At 40.9% G+C, this 21,330-nt stretch overlaps 1 protein-coding gene across 7 annotated transcripts in view; it reads left to right on the top strand.

The window, feature by feature from the left end:
- The window catches only part of LOC123985650 (eukaryotic translation initiation factor 4 gamma 1-like), a 41,721-nt gene that overhangs the window by 4,431 nt on the left and 15,960 nt on the right, over window positions 1-21,330 (top strand). The window contains exons 2-11 of one of the 7 annotated variants that reach the window (XM_046073379.1): window positions 4,587-4,639; window positions 4,884-5,005; window positions 5,865-5,951; window positions 7,011-7,043; window positions 7,994-8,014; window positions 8,638-8,832; window positions 9,222-9,315; window positions 15,703-15,842; window positions 19,316-19,408; window positions 20,129-20,219. In XM_046073379.1, coding sequence (XP_045929335.1) covers window positions 4,931-5,005; window positions 5,865-5,951; window positions 7,011-7,043; window positions 7,994-8,014; window positions 8,638-8,832; window positions 9,222-9,315; window positions 15,703-15,842; window positions 19,316-19,408; window positions 20,129-20,219 — 829 coding nt within the window. In that variant the 5' untranslated portion in view covers window positions 4,587-4,639; window positions 4,884-4,930. Of the gene's footprint in view, window positions 1-4,586; window positions 4,640-4,883; window positions 5,006-5,864; window positions 5,952-7,010; window positions 7,044-7,993; window positions 8,015-8,637; window positions 8,833-9,221; window positions 9,325-13,263; window positions 13,363-13,717; window positions 13,824-15,702; window positions 15,843-18,501; window positions 18,803-19,315; window positions 19,409-20,128; window positions 20,220-21,330 lie in introns of those variants that run through there. The other 6 variants (XM_046073378.1, XM_046073380.1, XM_046073381.1 and 3 more) reach the window with 6 other exon arrangements.

Below are 21,330 nucleotides of genomic sequence, written 5' to 3'. Positions count from 1 at the left end.
TCGGCTCTAAATACCAAATGTGTCAGTACTGCAAGGACTATATAACCTAAGGAAGATGATTACAAAGGGATCAGGAAATGCCCCAGTTTCTTAGTCATTGGTATTATAGAATTGTAATTGTGCAAGACTGCAAGCCTACAGTCTAATTCACAGTCTTTAGGTTCACATGAACTTTAGGTAACTGATGTGTAGTTTCCTCCTCATGTTGCGTTACATAATCAATCAGTTTTGTTCAGTGAGGTAAAAAAGAGAACAATGAAAGTGCGCTTATATTAGATCTAGGGATGCACCGAAATGAAAATTCTTCACCGAGGCTGAAACCGAATTTAATGAACATTTGCTGAATACCAAACACCAAACAAGTACATTCACACTTTTTTTCCATTTATTTTGCTTCTTTTTTACCATTGCATAAATTAAATAGTGAAAATGTGCTTTTTATCCAGTGTTTCCCACATGATTTGGAGAGACTATGGTGGGTGGATCCGAGGTCCATTAAAGTAAATTACATGTGTCCATTTAATTGTAATGGACTGCAACACTTGTCTTTGTAAAGAGAGAAAATGACCTGCCTGTCAGCTCACTGGTCCGTTTCCGTGGATTTACCATAAAGGGTTGAATACGTGTGCACTCCAAATTTAGGTGCGGCTAGCTTAATCGTCTTCTCACAAACGAAAGACAGAAACACTGAAAGCGGGTCAGACAGTTTGTTGCCTTTTTTAAGAAGTCAAGATGGAGTGGATGTGCTAGGAGACAATTCAGGAGAACTTTCTCTGACACTTTAAAATGCTTCCACACTGCCGACATGTCACCGTAATTGTTCGGTAAAATTTTGACTTTTGACTTATTTTTGTTGCTGTTTTCGGCTGATTAACTTCGGTGGCCGAACATTCGGTGCATCCCTTACTAGATCTTTACTGATACAATACTAATAGAAACTTTGTGCTTCTGACCACATTTCCTGAGTTACAAAACACTGATATTCTGTATTATTGGCCTGAAGCTCTCAACCTAGATGGACATGGAATAATTTGGGCTTTTAACAAGAAATGCTGTCCAAACTGGTGCAGGAAATAAATAATGCAGATCTGACAGTTTTGACATCAAGCAGTCAAATCTTAGTGTGTAACGGGACCTTATGACCTCACAAAGGTTGTTAGTTAGGTTGGAAGGTCACAGACTAGGGCTGAACGAATTTGGGAGAAAATCTAATAGCGATGTTTCTGCCAGATATTGCGATTATGATTTGATTTGTGACTTTTTTTTAAAGTTTAGCTCAAGTTCAATATTTATTACCAGTCTATTTTTGATGGAAGCTGTGTCAGGCAGCACAGAACAGATGAACCAGGCAGGAAGTCAGACACAGAATGGCAGAGAGAATCCGATCGAGTTTCAAAATAAAACATCCAAGGCAGACTTCCGATCGTATATCAACAATAAAAACCGTTAAAACAGACAAAAAAGACACAATTTAACTATGAAGCCTACTTAACAATGGTAGATGCACAAAATCAAGGACAACCGAACAAATCAACAAAATCTGAACAAGTCAGCAAAATCAGACATGCTAAATGCTCTGGGATATGTAGCCTGCACAGAGTGTAATGGAACGGGTTCACAGAGATCTGTTATCTGTAGTTGAAGCACACAAAATGTAAAATTAAAAACACATCAACAACGTAGGGCAACAACGCTCCGCTGCTGAAACACTTCACTGTGAGTTGACTCCGGATAAAACTGCAGCACAGCCGCTGCCTCTGTCTGTTCACCTGATGCCATTACCCCACGTTTTCCTTCAGTTTCGTCGTTGTAAAAAGTACACGCCCTGTGCCCGCTGATTAGTGAGTAGGACCATAACAGGAGACACATGGCGCTTGTAATTGGTTAGAAAGTCTGTCACACAAGGATGACAACAGAAATTTTAACTGCATGACTGTTAAAACGGGTTAGATGCGCTATTTAATTTACATACATTTTAATCGCTGTCTTCACGATTAGCTAATCGCGTTCTTTCAAATCGCAGTTTCAATTTGAAAACGATTAATCGTTCAGCCCTTTCACAGACACAATTGTGCAGTTGTTTGTGGACATGGGTTGTAGGGCCGCAACTAATGATAATTTTTGTATTCAACTAATCTGTTATATATTGCATATATATATGTAATATATTCGATTAGTCGACTATTCACGATTATTTTTGTCACCCCCTAACCTTAATTAAACCATTTAACTAATTAAATATTTTTCAAGTTGATTACTAACACACAGCCTAACTAGCTAACGTTAGTAAGTGAATGAGGTTTACTATTCAAAATGAACACTAGTATCAACACGAGGAGGAAACCAGAGAAGAAGACAAGACAGCGTCGGCTACTCCTATTATTCACTGATTTATACTAACTTTAAAACTTTAACAAAGATTTTTGCCATGGAACTATTATAAAATAAAAGCACATTAAAAGCAAGTACTATAACCACAACTGTTCACTAACAAGAAGAAGAGAGAATAGAATAATAAAGTAGCAGCCCTCTTTCATACTACTTGTGTAGTTTATTTTTCCAAAGTGCTTGTAAGTTTTATAAGTGGGGAATGTTCTGTAGGCTACCTCATGAGCCAGATGTTTCTTGATTTACTTAAAAATGTTAAGCCATTACTCAGATTGTAACGACAGAATAACAGAGGTACAAACATTGAAACTATCTTACAGTAGTGGTCCTCTGTCGTTGCTGCTGTGCTGTTGCTGCTGCAGTGGTCTGAGTAACTGGACGTGACTGGCCGGCCGGCACTGCTAACCTCGCAGGCACTTGTGGAGCTTCTCAACCCCTCTCAAATTCTACACAGTTGATTTCTCGCATCAAAACTTCTCAAAAGTGTGTTTAGTGATGAAATAGTGTACAAAACTTGTAAACCTCTTTTGCTTTCCGTTTCTCGCATGAACGCACCTTCTTCGTGAGTAGTCTTTTTGTCAGACAGTGGAAGCGATACTGCCCTCAGCACTTCCTATATTGCATTGTTGTTAGAAATGAACAACCAGAAATGTTCTTAATAAGAAGATTGCTATCTCTTCCTTAAACAGCATCTCTGTAACGATGCGTCAGTGAAATTTCACATTGAGAAATTTTTATAGTTGACGTTGTCGATTACGTCCACTAATCGTTGCAACCCTAATGGGTTGTATTGTAAATGAGAGAACTTTGAATTATCCACTGGATGACGGTGATTGACGAATGTGATGGTAAAGATAATTCAGGTGGTTAGGAGAGAGAGAAAGACATTTTAATTTTCTTTATTTTCCGTATTTGTATTAACTTTGTATCTTTCAGTAGAGGAAACATACCTAACCTTTCCGTGTTGTCTCTTTTTTTTTTTTTTTTTTACCTCTCAACAAAGTTAAACCTTACATTTCCTCCTCTTCCAAATATCTAGCTTTCAATTGTGATGTATGCTCTGCAGGTTCTTCTGCTGACAGTAAACAAAACTCAGTTCACTTTGGGTTCTGGTTGCTATAGTTAAATGCTTACTTTTGCTTAACTATAAGCACAGTGTTACATTAGAAAGTTGTGGCAGGTGATATCAAGTGTTCTGCGGATATAAAACATGCAAAAAATTTAATTATTTATAACATGCTGTGAAAATTAGTTTGCCAATAGACAATCCTGAAAGGAAGTTTTTGTTTAAAAAAAAAAAAAAAGTTAGGTGAGCCATACCGTAACATTGAAATATTAATTGTATGATGGTACTGTAGTAATTATAATTTTGTATAACAGTTGCTATGTAGCTTACCACTAGTTATTAATTCCAGTTGGACAAAACAGCAGTTTAATTTTGTGGGTTGTTTTCAGTCATTAAATCCATGTCCAAGGAAAAAAAAGTATGGTAAGTCTCTAATTTGTTAATAATCAGAACCATTCATGCATAACAATGAGTTCAACATCTTGAGAGTTTGCTGTCAGACTTACTTAATGTCCCGCCCCGTCCTGACTGTGATTGGTTGCATCGACTTTATAAAGAAGATATTTCAACAAAAGTCAACTAAATAGCTAAATGGCCAGCAAGCCAAAATCAAAATTGTCTATTGTATCCCTATAGTCTTCAGTCTTACCACTTTAGCTGCAGAACCTCAACTAACAGTTGAACTGATGTGGGCCAGTAAAACTTGTTGTTTGTGTAATGGGCTCCTCAAGCGGCCCTCAGAGCGACCAGCCCACCGGGATTGTGACAGTGCATCTCTGACCACCTCCTGAGGTGGTTTGGCCAATCGGCCCTCAATGCGTCTGGGGTGCACCTGTACTTTCTTTTGGTCAGGTGTAAATGGGACCTTATTGTTTGTAATACTCCGGTTGAAAACACCACTGAAACTTAACCTTATGGGCATCTACAGCATGCACAGAATGCTCATTATTTTCTGCTTTGATGGTCTTGACATCATCAAAACAAATTGCATGTTGTACCAGCCTTTACACTTCCTGTCTGTTTGGTATATATTTAGTTTGGTTACCTAGATGCTGTAGAGTATTTGAAATGCTCTGTTAGTCAATCCACATAGTCATTGTTAACAAGGTTTCTCTTACTGTCTGTCTTTTAGGAAAAAACGTTTCTCAGTGTAACCACACTCAGGACCTGAAACGATTCTTAAATGTAAGTATGCAAATATGAGTATCAATTCTGAGTTTAATGCTCCAGCTAAATCTAAATAATACACAACTCAAACTCTGCTAATTTAATTTTCAAAGACCTATTCAAGTAAATCTTTACCTGTTCTCTAAAAACAAAATGGACCACTTTCCACTCCATCCTTTCTGCTACACATGATGTTTGTTGCTCATCAGGCCTCACTGCTGTGGTACAAAATGTGACAACAACTTTCTCTCTCTTTCATCAGATTTGTACACAGGTCCACATCTGCCTCCCCATGCAGAACTCCATGAAATGAATAAAGCACCGCAGCCTATAACAGGACCCCCCTCCAACCCCCACCCTGCCCCCTCCCCTGGCCTTTCACAGGTAAGGTACACTGTTACCGAACATCCTGTATTGGATCTTTTAGGAGTCTTGCTGCATCCCACTTTGTTTCTAAAGAAAAGGGGCTGTTGTAGCAGCGTTTATGTGCTCATAATGAAAAGCAGATCACACAACAATGTTCTCTCTCTGGTGTAGAAAGATTGCAGCAGCCGCCCGCAAGCCCTTCTTTGGCACAACTCTCAACCATGTAGCAGAAAGTCCTTTCCAACCTTGCCATCGCATTATGAGCTGACTGTGTTGCTTGCATCATCTGCATTGTTCTTATTAGGCCTGAAAAACATGTGGTTGATACCCCATGGCCTTCTTTAAAACAAAAGTATGATCAAATTCAGAAAGTTTTCCGTCCTCCTGCTTAAGATGCAGTGTGTATTCCAAAGGAGACACTGTTAGGCCCTTTGCCTGCTCCCCATTAGCTTCAGTATGAAAAGATGCTGGTATTCAGAATCAGAGTTTTATTTCCATGTAGTATTTTACATGTATGTTTGCGTAAATACATAAACATGGCAAACAGATGCAAGTTTAATAAGATGCAGTAAAATAATTATACAACTAGTGTACAAGAAAAACATTTGCATTACTCTGGATTTGTGTTGTGTAAACATAATACAGGGGGAGAGGATTTGTATTTATATACATATATAAATGTCAAATTGACAAAAACATAAAAATTTAACAAATATTCCAAAAAAAGCTGAATAATATGACCACAAATATCACCCTCGGTACTTGAGCGCCTATGCACTTGCTGACCACTTGTCTACTGTTCATCCTCGCCTTCGCACTTTGTATTCCTCCTGCGTCCCAGTCTTCTGCTGTTGATATCACTTCCTGTCTCTTGCAGCCCTCATTCACCCCTGGGCAGCCCCCCTCTGTTGTGTTTGCCACCCCACCGCCTCCACAAATGAACCCAACACCACAGCCTCGACAGGTAGGCCTGCCCACTGCTCCCCCAGCCCACTGAACACGTACTTTGCGCAATTCCAGGAAGAAATACTTATTACATCACATATCAGAGGCAGTGGTTCCTAAGATATTAAAACAGCTGTTCGGGTGCAGGAACTTATCCCTTCTCACACAATTTATTGAGTTATCTTCTGTGGAGCATTATGAATCGAATACTAGTTCTGTTTTATTTCCTAACCCTCACTTTTGTCTTATGAGTGACAGACAAACCAATCAGGATAAAGAGTTGGAATGAGTGTCATGGTCTTTTATTCTTGTTGCAAATGTCCCTGTGTGCAAGTTTGGCATAATTGCTGCTCACTGTCGCTATCTGAAATCTTCCCAATGGAGAACCTAGAGAAGTCTCCTGACTCCCTCATTTCTTTGAATGCCTGCATGTCTTTTTGCCTATTTCTCACCAGTTCTGCACCCTTTTAACTGTGAGTGTCAGCCTGTCCTAGTCTCACAGCTTCTGAACCTACGTGCGTACGTGATTTAAACTCTTTCTTCTTAATGCTCCTAACTGACTGGGGGAAATGCAAGTAGCTCAGTCTGCATTTGTTGTAACTGATAAATGGTCAACCAATAGATCACCATTCCCATATTTCTTAATTCAAGTTTAAATGTTTCACACACAGTCTTATTTGTAGTTATTTATCATTTCTAGTGAAGTCTACTGTATTGATTGAATGAATGAATCTTCTTCTTTTTTTTTTTTTTTTTTTAATCATTTAAAATAACATTGTGATATTGTTAATAAATTGGTAAGAAAATGCCTGTTGGGTCAAACAAATCAAAACCAATCAAGAAAAGGTAGTCTGTACTGAAAGCGGGCATGGCTGTTGGTTTCGGGAAGCCAAGACTCCTCCTGTATGTCGGGAAAATTGCTTTCCACTGTTTTCAGACTGTCTGAAAGACAGTTTTCTATTAGCCTTTAAGTGCAGTTGCAAAGGTGCAGAACTGGAAAGAGCCTGTCAGTGGAGAGTAAAGCATGGATATAGTGCTTTGTCTTTAACCCCTGCCCTGTCTGACTTTCCTCCTCTAGTTTGCCCCAGGGCCCAGGCCTATACACCAACAGGTACTAACACCACAACTGACTAACATGAGGGTGGGGGTCGGTGGGTTTCATACCCTCTAACACATATTAGAAGCAGCGGAGAAAATTGAGATGCCCCACTGTGTTTTGTGACTAAAGGACTAATAACATAATTGTGGCCATCCTCACTGAGAGCCACACTAATGTTAGACCATGAAATTATGTGAAACTAAAAGAATAAAGTTAGTTTCCCAAACTTCAGACATGTAGCAGCGCCACTAAATAAAGAAATTAAAGTAGTCTCTTCATCATTCATTCATGAAATGATACCAAAAATGCTATAAACATAGATAATTGTACAACAATTTCCCAATGCGGTGCATCAGAGCGGTCATTGCTACTGCTAATTTCTAAGGCCCGTCCCTAAATGTAGAATATAAATTTAGCTTGATGGCTGAGAATATTAATTACTGGTAATAAATATTTAACATATGTCATACTATTTCAAAAGAGGTATTTTAATATAATATTTCACCAACTGTACATGTATGCTTTAGTGAATTATAGCTGTAGCTAAATATAAATATGAGAGTAAGAGTTTCCAGTGCAAAGGTTGACCTGAAAAACAGGTGTTTCACCAGCTTCATAGAAATGTTATGAGAAAGTGATACTTCTGATACAAAAAACAACAGCAATGAAAACCAGGCTGTCTCTTTGTTGAAAAAAGTAAATGTCTAGGTGATTAATGCCAATCTCCCAGTTATAGTTCTTGAGTATTAGTCTGCATCTTATTTATATAGACCTGGTTGATTTGGATTGACTGTTCTGCCTATTCTCTGCATGCTGCTTGTTAATTCACTGCTTGGCTCAGAACGAATAGTTTCTGGGCACTTTGCTCTAACTGATTGTGGTGCTCTCTTTTTCTCAATCCTTCCCTTCCCACCCTCTTCTTGCTTTCCATTTGATGTGTCTCTGTGTTTGCGCTGCTGAAGGGAAGCTTCAGGTCACTACAGGTAACAATTTCCTCTTTCTTCCAGATTTTCCTTCGGTGTGTTTTTTTTTTTTTTTAATTAATTTTTTTTACTTACCCTCTTGAGGAGTGCATACGTGTGTGTCTAATATTTGGCAGTGTTGTGCTTTGTTGGCTGGATGTCATTTTGTTGGCTACGGCGGATAGCTCCCAGGCCAGCAGCAGAATGTAAATGAGGAGGCTCTGAATGAACCAGCATTAGCTGCTTTATCTCTTCTGGCTGGCAGGGCCAATATGTTTCCAGTTGGAGTCTAGCCATACATTCATGGACAAACTATGAGCCTAGCTTTTTAGGGTGGACAAGCTAGCTCCACTTGGTCCAAGAGATAAAATAAGACAAGGGGGAAGGTTTTTATGTCAGAGCTTTCAGAAAGGCAAATAATAATTCCTTTATTTGTTTCTCTCTATTTTATCCCCATTTCCATCCCATTCCTCTTCCCATATTTTCCTGTGGCAACTCTTTTGTCATCTACATTTGTTCTCTGTCCTCTCATCACTGTTCGTCCTTTATTTATTCATTTATTTATTTATTTATTTATTTATTTCTCACCCTCAACATTTCTACCTCATCTTCCATCTTGGTTTGCTTCCCTACCTCTTCTCTAGCCCTATTACACCAACAGGGCCAGCCTGCCTCCCAGCACTGGGCCACGGGGTGTCCCTCCCAGCAGCGGTCCTCGGCCTGTGACACCCACCCACGTCTACCAGCCGGGCCCTGGCTCCCAAATGATGATGATCCCAGGGCAGCAGTTGCCCTTCCCCAGCTCACCACAGGGGCCTGCTTACTTCATACCGGGACAGGTAGGGGGCACAGACTGGGGGGTGTTAAAGTGGGGATGCTGCCAAATATTTTTTTTTTTTTATTGGAGCCAGCTGGTATGTGGACAGCTAACATAACACCCCCACCAAATACTTTCTGGTATCATCTGTCGTACTAAGCTTTTGTTGTATTTTTCTTGTTTGAATATATTCTATAAACATTGTATCCACACCATGTTGATGAGTACCGTCAAATGTCCTAAAGCTGTGTATTGTCGAGAGAAGGAAAGGTATTTTATTGTGCAGGCCCGTGTTTGCGCTCCTGATTTATGTTGCTCTAATGACTGTGTCTCATAATACAGTTTGTCTCTCCTCCCTACCCTTGCTCCTCCCTTCCTGTCTTCCATGCTCCCTCTTCTTTGCTTCCATAGTACCGGTCAGCAACCTACGTGGCCACACCCCAGCAGTACCCAGTCCCAGCAGGCACCCCAGGCTTCTACCCAGGCACCAGCCCCGCTGAATATGGTACTTATGGTAAGAGGCTCTACCTGGGGCCTCACCTGAGCCACTCGCACACAGATAGACACTTAGCTGGGTTTTTCGCTTAACACTTCTTAATGTAACACAGGGACAAAGTCCAATAGAGTTCCCTCAGCATGGCAAGCAACAGAAGCAGCCAAATATATACAGAGATCGTATTCATTTTAATTTTCCGTTTGTAAACTAAAACGGAGTAGTGTGGATGGGGCCTTAACCTCAAGTCAACCCCAGATGACGCTTCTTGTTGCTTAGGACACTTAGTAGTTAACATGAAATGAAAGCAGGAAAGAAACTCACCGCTCAGAACCTGCATCCAATCTTGCATGCACGCACACACAAAGCTGTTGTGCTTCAAAGAAGATTAAGTGTGTACAGTGACTTCCTCAGAACCAAAGAGCATGTGTGTAGGTTGTCAGTCGTGCAAAGACAGTCAGCAATCACACAGGGAGAAATTAGCGGAGATGACTTTCTTCCTATCCAGCATAAAGTATATAAAACCAATGAACTGCAGCTACAAGACATGCTGTGTTGTCACTGAAGGGCGTGGCTGCATTCTGGAAAAATGTTCTAGTAATGCTGTCATAGTCAAAGCAGCTTGAGTGAAAAGATAAAAGCATGTTAGCATAAATAACATTTGCATTGACTATTACAGAATAATGTGATATAACAGTATAGAGTATGTTTCTATTATAAACTATCTCGGTTTATACTTATTTTATGAACATTTCTTTTGTTTATTCCTTCCAAACATTCTCTCTTGTCATATTACTTCACATATCCTGCTAACTACAGTTGCACTGCAGATGTTTGCTGTTGATCCCACGTGTTGCCACACCCTCTAGAGGTGGCCGAGTGTTGGTACATCACAAGAAGTGATGATGCCCTAAAAAAAACAAACTCGCTGACCCCCCCACTAGCAGGCATCTGAACTATGTGTTGTCTTTGTTTAAACTGTAGCTCATCAGCAATAGAATGCACTGGCCTGAATACAGGACTGTAAAAACACAATTCCTCCTGTTAGGCTTTCCATGGCATGCTCTTTGCACATGTGCACCGTATGATGTGAGTGGAACTTGAACAATACCTTTGCCCACACTGCACCTGCATATGCATGTTTTAAAAAAAAATGTGGTGAATGTTTAGTAAATTTAATTTATTGTTTTCAGAGTCAGTTGGTTTATACCTCTGTCTGTCTGATGTTTTCAGACAGCTGATTATCATAGGGCAGTTGGTCTGTTTGAAATGCAGCAGGCAACAATATGTTGATTTCTAAACAGAAGTGTAACTGGCTTGCATCTAACTTTCTTTGTCGCTGAAGAAAAGATACTGTAGAAGCTCAGTGTATTAGGTAGGGCTGGACTGAATGTCATTTTTTTTTTTTTAGCTTCGATAGTAATTAAGAGCGAATAATCGAAGCTTCGTGTGTGTGTGTGAGGAAAAAGAGAGAGAGAGTGCTCCGTTTATTTATTCTCATTGCGTAGGCTAACTAAGTGATTATTACAAAAATGTTTTAAACTTTTGTTATGGCAAGGCTAGCAGACCCAAGTAGGAGTTACATAAAAGAGGAATATTTATTGCAGGGTTAAAGGGATCGGATATTGAGACGTGGTAGAGTGAAAATGAATGCGTGCCGAACCAGGTTGGTGGTTGCTGTCCAGCGCAGGGGAAACCGTAGCTGAGAGTCCAGAGTGAGAGAGTCTGATCCGTGCAGGTCCAGAGCAGAATCTGGAAATAGTTTATCCGGGTGGGGGTCCAGGGAGAGCAGATGGGATAAGCGCCATTTCCAGTAGCGGGACTAAACAACACGTTATTATTCAAAATTCACTTAACTTTTATAGCAACTAAATGCTCTTCTACTACAATCAGCCACATTTAAATATAATTATTTAAATGTGTTCATTATGTTGTTGTTTGTTTGTTAGAGCCTGCAGTTTGCTGATTAGGTTAAAATGTAGGAAATTTGACTGTTTTGATCTGTAATGAAATTATGCAATTGTAAAATTAATAAACACCGTAACTGCCACACTGCAGTTGTCACCACTCAGTTTAAAGTGCTTCCAAACAAATGAGGGCTTCGTTTTGTTTTCCCTTTGATGTCAACTGGAGCATTACGGTCACTGCTGTGTGTGGAGGTCAAGCATGCGGGGGGAAAAAACCCTCAATATTCGAATCTCAAAATTGATAATCAAATGTGTACCCAACGATTGAATATTCGGGTCCAGCCCTAGTATTAATTAGCTTAATAAAGTTAAGCTAAATGCGTTTATAAAGCTTCTTAAATATGCTATTTTCTTGAAGGGAATTGTGTTATGTGTTTCTAGCAGTCACAAACTAACAGTGCATTTTGTTGTAAGATGTCAACCATAAACTTGTGTTTATGTGTGGATCACCGGTGCATTTTGTAGCAGCTTGAGCTTGTCTGGCTAGATTGGTTTAATCAGATACTTGAACCGGAGTTGACCCCACAGGCTACCTAAAATGGAAAAACTTTTTATCAGCCCTGTTTGGACAAGTTCTGTTTGTCAATGTAGGTCAGGTCAAATAGTTGTTAATTTTGCTTATTGCACTTTCTTGTGGTTGTACAAGAAATGTGACCTGATTAAAATGAGCTTGACCCGACAGGCTTTTCCATGATAGATACGTCCTCTGTTTCCACATTCTAACACATTTTCGTTAAGCTTTATTACTTTTGTAATATTGATCTTTTGTTGCGTTTATAAGGCTGATGATTGGACAAGCCTCATCTTTTGAGAAAATATGAGCATGGGGATTCGTTTGAGGATGCAATGACTTTTCAAAATTTTAGATGGTATACAAGAGAAGTCCTTCCAGTGTCATTGGGGAGGATTCAGGTTTTTTCCAACTGCTTTAGGGTTCTCTACTTTTTGGAAAAAAAAAACAAAAAACTTTTCCGCTTTTTCGTCTGACGGCATGCAGTATGTCTATTATTCTTATTGGTGTGACTCTCTCTCTGTTAATTTACTTTTCACTTCACAATAGCAGGCTACTGGTGGGAACAGAGAGCTGTGCTGCTATTTATGCCAGATAGTTATATGACCTCACAGGCCATAACGCCCCATGTGTTTGTGTTGGAGGGTGCGTGTCACATTAGTCATTCTGCTTGTCACATGGAGTGTCCTGCCATGAGTTTGACACATGAACCTAAATAACTAGTCATGTGACACTGAGATATGGCTCCAAGTCTCTGGTCACTTATAGGCTTCACCGCTATATTGGCTTTGAAAGTGCAGAGGTTTAGATGGCAGGTGTACAGGTTTCCACCGTGTCACAGAGGCAGTAAAGGAATACACAGATATACTGAATATCTGGGAATGGGTTTCAGGACCTACAATGCCAAACATAAAATTCAGGTTACTGCATAGTAACAAGCCCAGAATATTATTCAAACACCCCCCTTGAATCCTAAGTGGTGCAGTCTCTCTGACCACTCAGTCCTTTTCCAGCAGGCAGGTAAACGCATACACTGTGCTGACTGAGTATGGTGACTATTTTTAAGAGTCCCACCCCCCATGCTGAGTGATTTGCTTAACTCATCTCACATACATGTACATACACACAGCCCCCACCCCCTTTGTAATAGGTTGTCATCTTTGCCAGCATGGATCAGATCACTTGGCCAGGGTGGGGAGAGAGAGAGGGGAGTTTTCCGGCAAATCAGAGCCACTCTGAATGACACGACTGAATAGCTTCACTTGCCTGTCGGTACACTGACGGGGGAAAGGGAGGGAGGGAATGAAGGAGAGAGGAAGGCAGGGAGGCAGTGAGAGAGATGGAAAAAAGTAAAAGGAAGGGAAGAATCAGGAAGGTCAGAGGGAGGAGCAAAACTGAGACACGCTGGAAGAGGGAGGGCTGAACATTAAAAGAAGTCATTCTGAGAGGGCACCTGTAGAGAGGACAGGAAGGAGTTAGAGAGGGGGTTTGAACAGAAACCCTCTCTCCTTTTTCTGTCTATTTGCAGCTTTGCATTCAACATGGGGAATCGTGGGTCTCAAGAGAAGGAGGACTCTGAGGGTAGGTGTCGTCTAGACAGCGTGTGTCTTTGCAGCCCCCTCGTATTGCTGTCTCAATCTCCTGCGCTGTGAGTCATATCTCAGGCCTCTTATTAACATCATCGGGACTCTGTCCAAGAAAAGTCTCATTCTGGCTTTCTGGTTTTGAGCATGCTCCTATTCTCCCTCTCTCTGTCCTCCTCTCTCTGCCTGTCTTCCCTCCCGTTCCCTCCTCCGCTCTCACTTCCCCCAGCCGGTGTGGAGTTTTGACTATATTTAGGCTGTGCTGCTCCTGGTCAACAATGCACACTCAGTAATGTGAGTTAGACTGAAATGCATGCCGAGAGGGAGAGAGGCAGAGCAGGAGCTAGCTACCACCAGGCTGAAGAGAGGCCTCTTCAATCTGAGGACTTTTTACCCTAGTCCTTTGAAAGTGGACTACAACTGTTTCTGAATTGTAGCTGAGGCCAGTTACAAGGCCAGGTAATATCACTGAATGGCTGGATGTCTTGTTGGCATTATTCACTAGGTTGGCTAAGTGAGGGTCTTCGATATATATATATATATATTCTCCTTCCTTGGTCAGGTTGGCAGTTTTGTTGACAAATTTGTGAACATGATAAATATCCATGGCTGTAAGAAATAAGGGACACCAATGCAGGGCAGGGCAGAGGGAATGATTCTTGTGTCATGGTCTGTAGGCCTACCTGTGGGGCCTGCCAGGTGCCATATCTTCTGTCAAGGGTGGGTGGGGGTGGGGGGGTTGAGTGTGAGAGAGAGCGTGTTTGTTTGTGTTACTCGGGATAACTAGTTTTAGTTTTGGCGAAGCAGGTAACCCAAAGACCTTAAGAGAGGGACCTCAGAACAACAGCTTCCTGCTAACCAAGTTCTACAAAGGTTTATTTCTCACCCTGGACAAACACTAAAATAACTAGTAGGGTGCAGGTCTCTGCAAAGTGTAAGTTTTCTTACATAGATGTATTTTTTTAATAAAGTGTTTTGTATAATATGGTCTCAGTTTTCTCTAATATGTATAGAATACTTAATGGGTTTGTAACAAAGCATCCTGGGTATGCCTTACTGTATAAACCTAATAAGGAAAGCATAAACGGGATGGTAAGTCCAAACTTCAGAATTTAAACATTATTATATAATTAGAATATTTTGCTGTAACACACACCACACAATATAAAACCCCTCTCCCCTCCCACACATAGAGTTGAGTCTCACTCAGTTGTCCCTCCCAGCTCCCTCACAGTCAAAATGGCGGCGAAGATAACAAAAACAGGGATTTATTCATCTCGTATCTTGCCTAACTTTAGTTGATGGTGATAAATTACGCAGGGGATTCATCTGCAGACGATCTGGCTCTAGATTAGACCAAACCTTTCTGTGGATGTCAGTTTTTGAGTCAAGACAAAGGCCAAACTGTGCCTGCTACAGACTAGGTAAAGCCTAGTTCACGCTACACGATTTTAAGCCGGATTTGCCAGTCGGTGACCTCGGCGACCGTCGGGCTGTGATATGGGGTAAATCGGCGATCGATCAGCGGTTGCCAGTCATTATGTGTGAACTACTCAACGATGCATAAAAACAGCTCCCCGACACATCGCAGACACCAGACAAATAACTGGAGGAATTGGCTGACTTGACATCCACATCCAGCCAATGAGAGCAGGCAGCTACTTTTTCACTGCAAAACATTTTTTTTTTTTCTCACCTCCAGCTCTCTCTGTAGCTCAGACGATCACTGCTACCTTCGTGTGCCAACCCATTCTTTCACCCAGATTCTAGACGAAAAATTCAACTTGTATCTGATTACACTTTGCTTGCTTCATAACTTCATTCCTTAAGATGAACCGGTCCATTTTTGATACAGTTGTTTTCACAAGCTCTCCCTGGCACGCTGATTGTAGTGTTTACAGGACACAACAGCCCAAACTTAAACATTTTTGTAATCTAGGAATTGAAGTTTATTTGAGGTGTTTACACAGATGGTGAATTGTTCTTAAGACGTCATCAGTTGGCAGTGAGAAGACTTTAAGTGCAATTACCTCACTGTAATGACTGTAATGTGACTTTGCTGTGGACATAAAACTGCAGCTGTTGCAAATAATCAAGAAATCACACCTTCACATTTTGGATGCCGCTTTTCTCACTGCCTCAAAGTAGCCTAGCAGGACTTTAGCAAAAGCTGAGTTTAATGCCATTATGTAAACACTATGTGCTGTGAAGCGAATGTGTGTGTGTGTATGTCCTTTTGCTTCTGCGTGTGACTGGCTGATGTGCTTGTGTCAAGTTATGGCTATAGGATTAAGTCGGCATGTGTTGGTTTACATTCTTCTCTCTGTCTGATCCACAGCAGGGGCCTACTACCCCGCCCAGCCTCAGTTCACCCCATCGGTGCAGACGGCACCGGTCATTATGAACCCTGCCCCCCAACAGCAGCAACCACCACCTCAGCCTCCCCAACACATCCCCACCAAACGGGAACGTAAACAGGTACAGTCAGTATTTTACTACAGAAAACATCTTTCACTTTAAAATGGCGTATTGGGAATGGATTTCTGGTTCAGGGTTCCTAATATTAGCTTCCATAAGTTACCAAATAGTACAAATTTTCTGAATGCTGTATCTTGACATTAGAGTCACTGTTCATTGTAAAAGTCGTTCATTTATCAACCCTTGTAGTAATAAGAACAAGTAGTGCTTTTTCCCCTCCACAGTAATCCAGAGACTTGATGAGTAGGGCTGGGCGATATAGCCAAAAATGTTATCACGATAAAAACATTTCAACATTCGATATCGAGAATTATCACGATATATGTCAAATCATTATTTCTTTCAAGTCTCAAGGCTGACTATTGATCCTGAGTGAAAATTGAAGAAACCAGATGGTTAATTATGTGGTTAAACTTATCTTTATGGTCAGAATGTGACAAACACTTAATGCCAAACAGTGGATCACTTAGGAGGTAGAACATTCAAAACTGTTATCTTTTTCAACAAATATGATTAGTTAATCTTTTTTCAGGCCTCTTTTTTTTCAACAAAATATTTTAATAGAAAATGTAGGTGCCAATTTGTGATTCAAATGAATTAAACCAAATATTTATTGACGACATATTGAACATTTATTATATCATTATTGAGGGAAATTATATTGCGATAATTATCATTATTATTTTATTGGCCAGCCCTAGTTTTGAGATAATCCAGCTAGTCGGTGGTGTTGCAATCTCTCTGAAGATGATTCTAGATTATTCTTGAGTCTGGGCGTAGAGTTCAGCTTACTGATTGAAACAGATAGTGGTGGACTTGGCCTTAACTTCGTGTGCTGTAACACTAAGCTGCTGCACCACATATTCCCCAGTTCTACAGTATGCGTAGTGTTTCCTTTGCTCTCTAAGATGGCCCTCGCTGGTATGTGGTAACTCTCTGTGAACTGAGCCCCCGTTTGTGCCTCTCATGTAATCATCATTTTTGCATTTGAAACTTTTATGATGCTGGTAACATTTGAGAAATTCATTTTCAGGTTCCACAGGACTATTCTCTCCAGCTAGAATGAAAAATATAAACTAAAAATAAAGTTGTGGGGGTTTTTGACCTGTTTCACAAGATGCACAAGATGTTTTTCAGTTAACAGAAGTGACATATCTCACATTTATCACAGTCTTCTGTCGGAGAGGCTTGGAGAAATCATACGGCCTTACCAGCTTGCAGGGTTTTCCCAAGTTTTGTATTTACCTTTGAGAAAAACAGAGGTGTATGCTTTAAATCATCTACGCAAAAGTAAAAATTAAAATTGATAACATGAGAGGTGCAAATTTAAGCTATCTGAACACATTACCTAGTGGCTGTATTTTGCATATTTTTTTCTTAATTTCTCTGTTCATCAACTTTGTCTGTGTGTCTTTAACTAGTTTTGACTAGCTTGGAGCTGTTGTCACAGTTCGTGTGCGTTTTGACTTCATGGAGGCTGGAACGTAACTTTTCTCTGAAATATGCCAACATCATTTGTAGTTTCTTTATAGACTCCTTCAGATATTAAGGTATAATATAGTGTGAATCCCTCCATCTCCATATAATCAGGAAAATGCTGCTAGAGTACGTGCTCTTATGCCGCTAGACTTGCATGATGTCTGGTCCCTCTCGCTGGGGAACTTGGCTGCTTATCAGCGACTGTGGTCGCCTCGGGTGTACTTTGGCCCATTCCTATGGGCCCCGACCATTGCTATAATACTGGCCTCAAGGCCCTGTGCACACTCACGGTCTCTGTCACACACACACACCCACATAAAATTAAACACTCTCATAGTGAAGTTGACAGACTGGGAGTGAATGCAGCATACTATGCTGTGAGTTAAAGGTGTTAGTGCTGCAGCCATAAAACTTGTTTTTTGGAAGCGATGCACTTTGAGAGAGCAGGTAGAGATAGGTTGGTGTCTTGTAAAGGACACACCGACATGGCACAAGGCTGTAGTGTGGGCAGTCAGGACAGTAAGTGTAGAACCGCAAGGCTATTTTGCTTCCCAAAGGTACACATCTTACGCACACAAATAAGTATTCAGTATTTTCTAGCCTATGGTAGTCATGCTTTTAGTTGCCACCATTTTACCCAATTTTTGCCCATTTAGTATTGCAGACGTTGAAGCTTTGCAAACAGTCTTTTTTTTTTTCTACTTTCCTACTCTCTTGCTCTCCCTCTCACTGTCAGAGAAAATCCAAAGGGGGAGGGGGGTGTAAGACATGTCAGCACATAGCTCAGCTCCACGTGTCCACTAGGTCGCCTCCCCCTTCTGAGCGGAAGAGCTAACCAACCAGCCTTCCTGTGCTGCTGTGCCCCCACCCACCCCTGCTGGTTTTCCTCTGCTCTCAGAAGGAGTGAGCCTGAAAAAAAAATCTGAGGAGCAACTTGAGCATGCAGGATGACAGAGCACACAGTGAGAATGAGGGAAAAGGGGGAGTTTCTTCTGCTAGCTGCAGCTCATTTGATAACGTTAAGTTTCTTTTCCCCTGGAAACCCTCCCATTTCCCCCTATCCTGCCCCTCCCTCGCTCCCTGTCCCCTTTAACTGTCTGTTAGTCTCTGTGGGCGGGTTGTGCATTCCAATACCATAGCTTTACAAGGCCAGTCGCTTTATCCTTTTTTCTCCTCCCTGTTCTGTTCAGCGTATGAGAGAGAGGGAGAGAGTGAGTCAAGTTGCTAACTAGCTTACTGACAGGCACAGCCCTGCTCTGTCCTGTTCTGCTGGCCAGTAGCTCATTTCACAGCCTGGATGTGTGTGAGTTAAGCTGAGGTAAAACTACACTTGCTACGTCCACCCACCATCCTGCTCTGTGGGGTTTAAAGTCCAGACCAAAGCCCGCTGGAACGGCTACTCCAGCCCCAGGATGAAAGAGGCCTGCTAAGGTTTGGAATGCTCCTGGAGAGGAGCTGCTGACAGACTGAACCAGTGAAAGGTCAGAAGCGACAAGCAAATATTGTTGTTCTTTAAGTCAGGCATTTTCACAACAATTTAAACCAGCAGTGAATTTTATTTGACAGTTTGGAAAGTTGGTGAACTTGATTCTTGCTCCGTCAGCACAGCTTTAGTGGTGACTAAGAGGCTGAAGCGCACTCAGTTGGGCAGCAAAGGAATTGCATAGCGGTTAGTGTTTGGATTTGGTGTGTGGTGCCTCAGTATTCACAATATGAAAAAGCTTTCACTGAATCAGAGGCAGCTAGCTAGCAGCCAGCTAGACCCAGAAAGGGCTGACGAGTGTAGGCGTTGCATCATGGGAAAGCAACTCTTCGCTTACACGTTACTGTCCTCACCCTAAAACATTTTAACCCTTTCCCTTTCTCTTTTCTTTTCCTCATTTGTAGTTGAAAAGCAACCAGTTCTCAAGTGCTGTCTATCACATACAGATTTTCCTTTTCTGCTTTTCATCATTTCTGTTCTCACCACGACATCTCTTCCCTCTCCTCCATAGATCAGAATAAGAGACCCAAACCAAGGAGGTCGAGACATTACAGAGGAGATTATGTCAGGGGGCCGCAGTGGCTCTACCCCAACCCCACCACAGGTGAGCTACAATTCCATGATCGGGACTCAACACAGCAGAAATGGCATACTGTTACTGTTTCCATTTTACTTTTAGACACCTATTTCTTTGTGTCATATTTTAAAAGACCTTCAGGGACTGACAAAAGATCAGATATCAAATCAGTGCAAATGGGGTGAGCGTCAGTTTAGAGCGTTAATTTAGGTTGGTGTAGTTCACCAAGATGCTTTCAGTACATGTCAGCACTGTTGTTGACATGCACTGTTGTTGCATTGTTTATTTGGATCCCATTTAGTTGTTACCATAGATTGTAAATACAGTTATATTATAGTTTATATAAATGCTGTGTATAAGGTTTATGGTTGTTATCCAACAACTACTAATTTCTGCGGTCTATATTATATCGATTATATATGTTCTACTGTGTAAATGTCAGCACTTAAAATACATTTAAAACAAGCATTTACTTGCCTGTGCCGCCCACATGTTCCTACTTTATGGGGAATGCTGCCGATTGCCAGCCGTCAAACATGTGTTACACTACAACTTGTCAAAATCAGACTGATCTACGATTTGCTTTTAGAGTTCTGACATGTGGCTCAGATAGCCAACTAGGGACTGACGTGAAACAATTTGTTTTCTCTTACTCAAGTGGAAAAAAAATTGTCCTAACTACTAAGGTCATACTTTACCTTCTGTGTGTGTGTGTGTGTGTGTGTGTGTGTGTGTGTCTCCCAACAGACAGCCATATCTGGCTCAGAAAGTACTGCAGTGGCCCAGGCCAACGGTGAGAGTGTCACAGCTGCTTTTACCCCAGCAGTGGTTAGACCAGGTGAGCTCCACATGCACAGAGCCCTGAACACAGTCACACACAGATATAAATACAATCTCCCCATTATCATTTTGATATTGTTCATATTTACATTAGCTATTAATATTTGCCTGGTATTATTTCATGCTGTTTTATTTTTCCTTTTTTTTTTAATTATTGGTTTATAGGTACCGAACCAAAGCATGTGTAACGCTGCTAATATATTTAATGCAGTTATTATTTGTTTAAAGATCTTATTTTTGCAGTGTGCTGCAGAAGTACTTCAAGATGAATACAGAATAGAAATGTTCCTATTTGCATTTTCAGTCAACAGTCATTAGCTTTCATTTTACCTTTTAATAAGTCTTAAATTCAACTTGTGCAGTAGCATTATTTCAAAGCATTATTTCTTTCTTTGTCAAAATGACACGCATTCAGCTAAAGGTTTCCTCTTCTAATCAACATACTTTTAAGAGCAAGTTTTACTGAGGTATGTAGCTCTGAGCTAAGCGAAAGATTAGGTTTGATCATGTTATGTATGAACTTGTGTTTTATGAATAGGCTTACTTCCTACTGTAATTTGCTAACGGGGGAATAAACCTTACTAGTTAAACAAGCCATTTCCCAAACTTACATGTTGCAATAGTTAAATTGTGTGGATAAAAGGGCATAAGAAATTACAGCTCGCAGAGATAAATACCGTTAAGGAGTGATGTCAGACACAGCAGCCTCTGGATAATAAGGGGACTCGTGAGTTCAAACTGGACAATATCAAGTATATTGTGGCCTTATATTCTACCACATAGGTGGATGGTGGAAGTTAACACAAGTTCTGGTTGATGATTGTGTCTTTATCTTTTGACTGTGCAATTATTTTGCAGCGTTTTTCATCTGTAGGAGCGACTACACCAGGTAGTCCAGCGATCACCATGAAGGCAGCGTGTTTAGAGAGAACAATGTGCCATCTAAAGAGTTTGTTGGTTTGATAATTCTATTCAAAGGCAGGTGCACTTCAGAAGAAGCTCTACTCTCATAATGTTAACGCATAATGAAACTGGCTGGCATTTTGTTTCTCCTACATCAGCCTGTTTTAAAGCTACAGTACCCTTCGATGTTTTGTGACTGTGATCCC

This window comes from Micropterus dolomieu, linkage group LG17 (assembly GCF_021292245.1).
Source record: "Micropterus dolomieu isolate WLL.071019.BEF.003 ecotype Adirondacks linkage group LG17, ASM2129224v1, whole genome shotgun sequence".
In the NCBI taxonomy this organism is placed as follows: domain Eukaryota; kingdom Metazoa; phylum Chordata; class Actinopteri; order Centrarchiformes; family Centrarchidae; genus Micropterus; species Micropterus dolomieu.
This window is presented reverse-complemented; position numbering and strand designations above follow the sequence as displayed.